Raw genomic sequence first — 9,662 nt, 5'->3', positions numbered from 1 at the left:
TTTTGAGACAGAGTCTCAAGCTGTTGCTCTGGGTAGAGTGCTGTGTCGTCATAACTCACAGCAACCTCTAACTCTTGGGCTCAAGCAATCCTCTTGCCTCAATTTTTCTATTTTTAGTAGATAAGGGGTTTCATTTTTTGCTCAATCTGGTCTTGAACTCATGAGCTCAAGCAATCCACCTGCTTCAGCCTCCAAGAGTGCAAGAATTACAGGCATAAGCCACTGCATCTGGCCTCTTTTTTCTTTCTTTTTTTTGACACAGAACCTCACTTTGTCACCCTCAGTACAGTGCTATGGTGTCACAGCTCATAGCAACCTCAAACTTTTAGGCTCAAGTGATTCTCTTGCCTCAGCTTTCCTAGTAGCTGGGACTACAGGTGCCCAGCTATTTTTAGAGATGGGGTCTTGCTCTGGGGTCTCAGGTTGGTCTCGAACCTGTGAGCTCAGGCAGTCCACCCGCCTTTGCCTCCCAGAGTAGTAGGATTACAGACATGAGCTACTACGCCTGGCCTGGTGTCCTCTCTTTTGTTTGTTTTACTCACCACCACACTAACAAGGACAGTGTCTGTTGGAAGACACTGTGCTCCAGGGATTCTGAGGGTCCTCAGAGACCAAAGCCCTACTTAGGAAGGGCCTGTGAGGAAGCAGTGTGGTGAGGCATGCTGAGGTCAGGTCAGGGTGCCCGTGATGTCTTTGTAGGGGGAGTAATGAGTTGTCTTTCTTTCTTTCTTTTTTTTTTTTATTTAGACAGAATCTCATTATATCGCCTTTGGTAGAGTGCCATGGCATCATAGCTCACAGCTACCTCAAACTCTTGGGCTTAAGTGATTCTCTTGCCTCAGCCTCCCAAGTAGCTGGGACTATAGGCTTCCACCATAATGCCTGGCTATTTTTTTGTTGCAGTTGTTTAGCTGGCCCGGGCTAGGTTCGAACCTGCTGTCCTCAGCGTATGTGGCTGGCGCCATAACCACTGTCTGTGCTATAGGTGCCAAGCCATTAGTTGTCTTTCTTGTTTCCCTTCTTCTTGCAAGGGAAAGGAAGTGCACAGACAGACCAGCCCTTTGTGGACCAGTTTGGGTTTGATGTGGTGACGTGCTGTGGATACCTGCCCCAGGTGAGTGGCACAACATCTGCTTCTACTTTGCTGTCAGGTCAGCTGTCCAGACAGTGGAGGAAAGACACCCTTTTCCTTTACTGTGAGATTTATTAAGTCATTGCACCCCTTTCTCTCTGGTGACTTTTAAGAAGTTGGTGTGAGCTTTACCCTCCCCTGTGCTAGGGAAGCATGGAGAAACAGAAGGACCAGCAAATGGAATGCTGGCTTCAAGGTAGGCAAAATTAGAAAACTTTTAGAAGTTTTTTTTTTTTTTTTTTTTAACATGCTAAACTCTCAAAGACAGCATAATGACAAGGGGCTGTAACTTTCAGTGTAATGATTCTGTGGTCAGCTCCCCTGGAATTTCAGTCTGGGGATTCTGCTTTATGCCCAGCAGATGTGGATTGGATGGGGTGGCAGTTCTGCGCCCAGAGGAAGGTCAGCTGGGGTCCTCAGGAGGGGATACTGGTAAATCTGGGAAATCCTCAGGGTGTTTTGGTGGGCATGGTGGCAGTCTACACAACTCAGATTTTGAAGTATTGTGGGAAGTTGTCTAGAAAACTTCCTGGGGCCATGAGTCACCCTCTGGTCCTGCCTGCTGCATCCCTTCTCTTGCCTGTCCCCATGGTGTGTGCGTGTGTCTGTGACACTATGTGTCCTGACATCGCTTCTTGCTCTGCTCTTGTGTGTTTGTCTGGCTTTCCTCCTGGGTAGTCCACACCTGTGGCTGGGATGTCCCCTCCCAGGGCCCTTTTGAACAGGGCCCAACATGACATCCCACATCATCACTCTGGAGAGGGGTTGCTCCTAGTCAGCAATGCATGTGAGGTCAGGAAGTCCAACTAGCCCTGGCCTCTGTGAATGGTGTGAATACAAATTATAAGAAATGTTGGGGGCAGCGCCTGTGGCTCAGAGGACTAGGGCACTGACCCCATATACTGGAGGTGGTGTGTTCATAACCCAGCCCAGGCCAAAAAAAAACTACAAAAAAAAAAAAAAGAAATGTTTAATTCTGCATCCCACAGAGCCATTCTGGAACGCCCCTGCCTCCAGTTCTTCGGGGATGGTACTTGTGTCTTAGGGTATCCAAGTGGCTCTGTGCTGCCTGGACGTCCCTCAGCCTCTTTAGCCTCCTGTGACCACTGCCCCTTCCCACTCTGTCCCTTCAGCCCTTTTGCACTCTTAAACCCTGTAGGCATTTGAGCCTCCTTTGGTTCTGGAGTCTCTAGGCAACCCTGCCTTCCCTTCGGTGTCCCCTGTGCAGGTGAACGACTGGCAGACGGACTGGGTTGTCTTCTATGCCCAGCAGCGCATTCAGCCCCAGATGAACATGGTAGAGAAGGAGTCAGGGGACAGGGAGGCCCTGGAGCTTTGGTCTGCTCTGCAGGTGAGCCGGGCCCGTGTACCCAGTGCCTATAGCATGTCCCACTCGGCTCTGGTATGGGGGAAGCACCTAGGCCGGGCCAACTCAGAGTCTGGTTCTGAACGTGTTATAGTGTCCCATCCTCATGCCCTGTGTGTCAGAGTGCAGGCAGCTGGAGCAGGACTTGGAGAGACTGCACCCTTGTGATGCTTGGTCACTTTGCTAAGGTCCATTTCCCACCCTGCAGCTGAAGATCCCTGACCTGTTCCAGGGTCTGCAGATTGTCCCCGCCTTACTCCATGGAGACCTTTGGGGAGGAAACGTAGCGGAGGACTCCTCTGGGCCTGTCATTTTTGATCCAGCTTCGTTCTATGGCCACTCTGAGTATGAACTGGCAATAGCCGGCATGTTTGGGGGCTTCAGCAGTGCTTTTTATAATGCCTACCACAGCAAAGTACCCAAGGCACCAGGATTCGAAAAACGCCTTCAGCTATATAAGCTCTTTCACTACCTGAACCACTGGAACCATTTTGGATCAGGGTATAGAGGGTCCTCCCTGAGTATCATGAGGAATCTTGTCAAGTGAGGCTGCCTTCCTCCTGGGGTGGGGGGTGGGAGGGGTTGGGGCCTACCTGGAGTGTGCTAGGGCCTGAGACCAGGTGTACCAGGTCCCCCAGGGTGCAGTGGTCCTGCTGTCCCTGCAGGGTCCTCACCCTGAACTCTTCTGTGCTTTTTACGTGGCTAGAGGGGCTTAAGACCAACTTAAATGCTTATTTCCAAGCCCTGTAAACCAGGTAACATCTCAGAGGAAAGGTTTTGTGTTTCTAAAGTTGTACACTTTATTAGACTTCAGAGCTAGATGGAGCAGCACTAGAGGTGTGGCCAGACAGACAGACCTGTGAAGGTGAGTGGTACTGACTCACGTGGCTGCTGCACAGGTGCAGAAAGCATGAGAAAGCTCACAGTGTGTGGGCAGGGGATCTGGTGTTCTGGGAAGTGGCCAGTGTGTTGAGCACTGCTGCCCTGGGGCACTGATGCTGCCTGATGGGTAGGACTTGGGTCCAGGCAAGAAACCACCCTACTGAAGGCGTCTCACAATGACCAGTTCCAAACTCAAGCACATTCCCTTTTCTTTCTGCATCACTGCTGGACTGTGCCTCAAGCTGTGCAGGTCTGTGCGCTAATCCTGGGTGCAACCAGGCTGCTGGCCTGCAGTGTAGTGTCATTGGGTGCATGCAGGAGCCTGGAACCGCTCCTGTTACCCCATCCTGTGTGCTGTTTTCTAAAACTTGCTGAGTTGTCGTTCCTTTGCAACATATAAGATAAGCTAATATTTTCCTTCCTTCTATGTTGTAGTGATGAGAAATATTTCATGAATGGCACTAATGCTAATAAATCCTTTTGCATAAAAATTTGAATAAACTTTGAGTGATTTATACATGAAACTGTATTTCTCTCATTGTAATTTAGTGTTTATCTTAGTTGTTTGCTGGAAAACCTTAGTGATATATTGTGACAAAAAGTAGTTACAACTATTTCTTTCTTTTTTTTTTTTTTTGAGATAGAGCCTCAAGCTATCCCCCTGGGTAGAGTGCTGTGGCATCACAGCTCACAGCAACCTCCAACTCCTGGGCTCAAGCGAGTCTCCTGCCTCAGCCTCCTAAGTAGCTGGGACCAAAGGCACCCACCACAACGCCTGGCTATTTTTTGGTTGCAGCCGTCATTGTTGTTTGGCGGGCCCCGGCTGGATTTGAACCCGCCACCTTGGGTGTACGTGGCTGGCGCCTTAGCCACTTGAGCCACAACTATATATTTTTTTTAATTGAATGGTAACTATGTACATTAATGCACTTCTGGGGTACAGTGTGGGGTTTTCACACACAATCCGAAACACTTCCATCAAACTGGTTAACATAGCCTTCATGTCATTTTCTTAGTTATTGTTTTAAAACATTCACATTCTACTCTTAGAAAGATTCACTTGTACCCTTGTAAGATAAACCTCAGAAGTGATCCCTCCCATCCCTCCCATCCCCCTCCCCTCTCCTGCCACAACTATTTTTTAAAAGAGCAATATTTCTCCTGTCTTCTTGTTCTAATAAGAGGATAGCACACAGTTTCAAAATAAGAGCCAGCATAGCCTGTGCACTATAGTGTTTATAGTGCTTGAGTAGAGCAGCAGTTAGCTGCTCTCTCACTCACCCTTTGGGATTCTGAGAACAAGGGGAGAATGGAAATAACTGTAGAATTACATTTGGAGGAGGAAGCCCAGGGGTGATGGGTCTGACCCAGGGTTTGTGAAATACCTGTGGGACAGCTAATGATGTCCCTTAACTGGGATGAGGGGACAGGTTGTTTTCTCCCTCGTTGCGTTCTGTTTTCGTGTTGCAAGTCTGGCGCCCTCAGCAGAATTTGGCAGCAGAGAGAGATCTATTAGAGCCTGAGCCGTGGCAGGGCAGCAAGGATGTGAGCAGTTTTGGAATTTCAAACCCAGTGATTCCTAGACTGCCGTTTGCCAGGATTTCAGCTCCTTTACTTTGATCCTGGGCAAACTGATAATGTTTCCAAGGAAAATGGCCAAACCAGGGTGCGTTTATCCCGCATAGGGCTTTACCAAGTAACACAAACTTGGTTTCCAGGAAGGTTTTGGTTTTGGTGCTGCCAGACCTGAGGCCTTCCACAGAGGCTATTATTCTACAACCAAAACCATTTCACAAGCACAGCCCAGGGTGCTCCTTCTGGTCATGTAGGAGCAGAGAGGTCAGCGGCCAGGACACAGTAGATGGAATATGTATTTGCTTAGCCTTAGAGGAGACTTAGCCATTTCATATTCCTGCATTTCACAGGAATCACCTTGCTTAGAAGCCCACAGAGCAGGCAAATGCCTGGGCAGCATCAGGAACCAAGAGTTGCTGGCCAGGCAAAGGATCTTTAGACTCCCAGCAGAGTTGCCCACAGGCCCTGCTTGGCTTGGAGGGCATGAGGCAGCGTTCCTGGGGTGGTGGTCCAGGCTGCGGAAGGGTGGCTGGGCTCCCTCTCCTGACAGAACCCTCTCTGGGCTGTGCTAGTCACAGGCACAGCTGACTACACCCCATGATGGGCCCTGGATATCATTCTGTGTCAGGACGTTTCAGGTGATGAAAGCCAGGGCAGTGGCTGACCAGGCACCTTTGAGTTGGAGCCTCCTCAAAGGAGGGCTTGGGAAATAGATGGGCAGATTGTGGGGAAGCCCTGGCAGCTAGGCAGTGCCCACTCAGCCCCAAGGTGTGGCCTTCACAGAGGTTAAAGCCCTGTTCTCACTTTCCTTCCTTCCCCTCTTGGGCTCCCCTTTGGCCAAAGCCAGGTAGGCCAGCTTGTTAACAGAGTGGGACAGGCACCTGTAGTCCCAGCTACTTGGTAGGCGGAGGCAGACTTGCTTGAGCCCAGGAGTTGGAGGTTGCCATGAGCTGTGATGCCACAGCACTCTACCCAGGGCGACAGCTTGAGGCTCTGTCTCAAGAAAAAAAAAAAAAAAAAGAAGAACCCCAGCCAGTATCCCAGGCTTGGAGGACCAGGTTTCCATCCTAAAATGATCTACCAGGCCTATCCAGAGGATGACAGTAGACTCACCCCATATACCTCCCTGGGCAATTTTCAAACCCTGGTGACACAAAGAAGACCCAAAAAGCCTCCAAAAAGAGAACAGATGGCAGGATGGGCTTCCGGCTAAGGGCTAGCTGGGGATGGTGGGCCCCCTACCACCTGCTGCTCGGTAGTGCTCTGCCTCAGTCTGTCCAGAGGTGGGGCCAACACCCTGTCCTCCACTGACCTCCAGGAACCAACTAGAGAAGGTAGAGGTGATGCTCAATGGCTTCTGAAGCCAGATCAGAAAGGGCTGTTTCTTCTGCCAGTTCCCCTGGAAGCCTCTGCTTCCCTGTGTTCAGGGATGCTCAGGCCACACCTTGAGGCCACAGGGTTCGTGACCTGCCTGACAGTGACACTGAGCCCTGGCTCCAGTCATTTCAGGGTTAGAGCCATCCAGTAGGCCGTGGAACAGCCAGCTCCCAGAGCCTTTGGCCCTTCCAGAAAACCAGCTTGGTTAAAACTCACAGAAGTCTGGCCAAAGTGCCTTTGGCTCTGTCTTCTCAGAGACTGCTCACCACTTAGGCATCTCCAACCTAAGGGGATTATCTTATGAAGGAAAAGAGCTGCAGGGCTAGCAGCTGGGCAGCCAGAGGCAAAGCATGGGCAGCAGTGTGGTGTGGGGTGGGCGTTCTGGGTGGGCAGTGGCTCTGTTGCCAGTGGCTGCTTTTGGAGGCTTATGGGTTCTGAGGTCACACACACTTTCAGGCCCCCTGCCACTTTCCAGCACTGGGACTCAGGGCAAGTTAATCATTCTGTGCCTCAGTTTCCTTATCTGGAAGGGGGGAGCTAGGAATGGGCCCTTCCACAGGATGGCCGCCAGGCTTAGCTGACTTTTCACTTATGCCCCAGCATGGTAAAAGCTCCAATAAATGGCATTATTAGCTCCAAATCTCTCTTCCTAGGCTCTTACTTGGTAAAGGAAACTCACTTTGGACTAAATAAACAGAGGCAGAGCTGGGCAGGGTCCTAAGGATCAGTGAGGAAGAGTGAAGGGAGGTGCAGTACAGGCAGTCTGGGCTCTGTGTCCACCTCCCCTGCGCACACGTGGGCGTGTGTGTCTCTAATCGCGGACCCCACTCCTGGTGGCAGCAGCCGCTATCTCTCAGGTCACCTGGTCCCCCGGGCCCCGCCAGGGCGAGGCACAGAGAGGCCCATCCCTGTGCAGACAGTGTGGGACCCAGCCTGCCTGAGCCCTGTGGCTTGGAGCCTGGCCTGCTGGGTCCTGCGGGGTGGGAGTTTGCCCCCTTCCTCCAGGCCCCCCACGGATCGCGGGAAGTCGGGGAGCTACTGGCAGAACGCAGGAGCCGAAGAGGAGCGCCGGGCGGGGCGGGGGGGACGCGGGGAGTTGGGGGTGTGGCGGGGGGATGTGTTAGGGGGCGGCACGCAGGGGAACGCATTGGGGGTGGGGGTTCGCGCGAGGTGTGGTGTGGCTGGGGGGCGGGGCGAGCGCGGGCCGGGAGGCCTAGCGCAGGACGCTCTGAACACTCGCTGCGAGTGGCTGCGGGCCTGGGGGCCCCATGGAGCAGCTGCTGCGTGCGGAGCTGCGCACCAAGACCCTGCGGGCCTTTGGCAGCCCAGGCGGTGGCTACATCAGCGAAGGCCGGGCCTACGACACCGACGCGGGCCCGGTGTTCGTCAAGGTCAATCGCAGGACGCAGGTGCGGCCCCGGCGGGCAGAGGCTGCGTGTGTGTGTGTGGGGGGTCCCCGCGCTGGCCCTGAGTCCCCGACCGCCGGCTCTGTCGCCTGCAGGGTCAGCTCGGCTCCAGCCTTCTGTGGGGACCCAAGGTTTTGTCTCTGCGGCGCCACCACTTTTCACCGCTTTGCATCCATGCACCAGATTTGGGGTGTTTTTTTTTCTAACCGTCAGCTCTGGGGGAGGTGAGGCGTGGGGTCCCGTGCTCCACTCTGGGCCAGTGTCCTCCTCGGCAGTGGGAAGCGGCCCGAGGCCCCTCGGAGTTTTGGGTCCCGGCGCAGCTCAGGCTTCGCGCTGGCCTTGGAGGCCGCTGGGGCGGAGGCTTCACCTCACCGCGGGCGCAGCAGGACTCTGGCACGGAGGAAGGGTCTGAGGCCGGGTATTTTCTTTTTTTTCTTTTTTTTTTTTTTGAGACAGAGCCTCAAGCTGTCCCCCTGGGCAGAGTGCCGTAGCATCACAGCTCACAGCAACCTCCAACTCCTGGGCTCAAGCGAGTCTCCTGCCTCCGCCTCCCAAGTAGCTGGGACCACAGGCGCCCGCCACAACGCCCGGCTAATTTTTGGCTGCAGCTGTCATTGTTGTTTGGCGGGTCCGGGCTGGGGGTTCGAACCTGCCACCTTAGGTGTACGTGGCTGGCGCCTTAGCCGGTTGAGCTATAGGCGCCGAGCCGAGGCCGGGTATTTTCTACTCTGCACGTTCTGGGGTTTGATGCCGGCTGGAGGAGTTTTGAGTTGAGGCGCGTGCGCGGCGGCAGGTGCGTTGGAGTAGAGGAGTCTACAGCCGCACGCGTTCTTGAAGGCAGGGGCTCCCAACTCACCCTAATAAACCAGTGCTGTCGCGGGAGCTTGCTGTATGTGGGTGGGAGTCCACCTTATTTGAAGTTGGGATACGTGTGATAATGTTTTAGAAACAGGAGGGCGCCTGGGTCCCCCTGGGGGCTCTAAGTGTGGGGATCCTTCCCAGCTCTCTGGTCTCCAGATGCTGCTGATGCCCTGGCAGAGAGGGCCGGCAAGGTGGGAAAGCCAGCCCGCCCGCCCTGCTGCCTCCCGGGCCCAAAAGCAGTTGCTTCCTCCCCAAGAACAGCGGAGCTCGGGCCCTAGGCTCAGCCTCATCCTCGCAGCTTTGTGTCCGGAGAGGCCATCTGCACCCCACCTGGCCGGATGCCTGCCTCCTAGCTGGTGTCAGTGGCTCCAGGTCTTCCTGGGTCCCTCAAGATGGTTTCTGTCTGGCTCCAAGTCCTGCAGGGGCCGAGCTGGGGGACTCACGAGGCTCACAGCCGTGTCCCCTGCACAGGCCCGGCAGATGTTCGAGGGGGAGGCGGCCAGCCTGGAGGCCCTGCGCGGCACAGGACTGGTGCGAGCACCGCGGCCACTGAAGGTGATTGACCTACCGGGCGGCGGAGCCGCCTTTGTGATGGAACATTTGAAGATGAAGAGCTTGAGCAGGTGAGTGTGTGTGGAGACACACACGTACTCAGGGCACACCCACAAACACACAGGGACACACGCATGGGGAAACCCACACATACAGGGACACATGGGAGACACACATAGGTGACACCCACAAACACACAGGGACACGCACATAGGTGGGTCATTATGAGAATTTTGAAATACCCCAAATCAAGAAATGTAAAAGCCACCTAGAGGGAAACAATGAAGCCCTCCCAGCAACATGGATAAGCTCCCAGGTTGAAACTTGCACAGGTGAAATCAGGAAGCTGTCAATGGTGTTTTCCTGGAAGTGAAATAATGGACTGTAACACAGCCTGTCTCAAAACTTTCGTAGTGGCTCGGCACCTGTGGCTCAAGCAGCTAAGGTGCCAGCCACATACACCTAAGGTGGCAGGTTCGAATCCCCAGCCCGGGCCGCCAAACAACAATGA

General features: G+C 53.7%; 2 protein-coding genes across 2 annotated transcripts in view; both read left to right on the top strand.

Moving 5' to 3' along the window:
* The window catches only part of FN3KRP (fructosamine 3 kinase related protein), a 10,164-nt gene extending 6,303 nt beyond the window's left edge, over positions 1-3,861 (top strand). Inside the window, exons 4-6 of the mRNA XM_003786032.3 lie at positions 1,032-1,114; positions 2,361-2,483; positions 2,707-3,861. Coding sequence (XP_003786080.1) covers positions 1,032-1,114; positions 2,361-2,483; positions 2,707-3,045 — 545 coding nt within the window. The 3' untranslated portion in view covers positions 3,046-3,861. The remainder of the gene's footprint in view (positions 1-1,031; positions 1,115-2,360; positions 2,484-2,706) is intronic.
* A 3,737-nt stretch (positions 3,862-7,598) lies between these two features.
* Positions 7,599-9,662, top strand: part of FN3K (fructosamine 3 kinase) — a 22,490-nt gene continuing 20,426 nt past the window's right edge. The window contains exons 1-2 of the mRNA XM_003786029.3: positions 7,599-7,741; positions 9,071-9,222. Coding sequence (XP_003786077.1) covers positions 7,601-7,741; positions 9,071-9,222 — 293 coding nt within the window. The 5' untranslated portion in view covers positions 7,599-7,600. The remainder of the gene's footprint in view (positions 7,742-9,070; positions 9,223-9,662) is intronic.

The sequence above is a fragment of the Otolemur garnettii genome, unplaced genomic scaffold (assembly GCF_000181295.1).
Source record: "Otolemur garnettii isolate 467f Iridium unplaced genomic scaffold, OtoGar3 scaffold00018, whole genome shotgun sequence".
Lineage (NCBI taxonomy): Eukaryota > Metazoa > Chordata > Mammalia > Primates > Galagidae > Otolemur > Otolemur garnettii.
The sequence above is the reverse complement of the archived record's forward strand: the minus strand, read 5'-3'. Positions and strand labels throughout refer to the sequence as shown.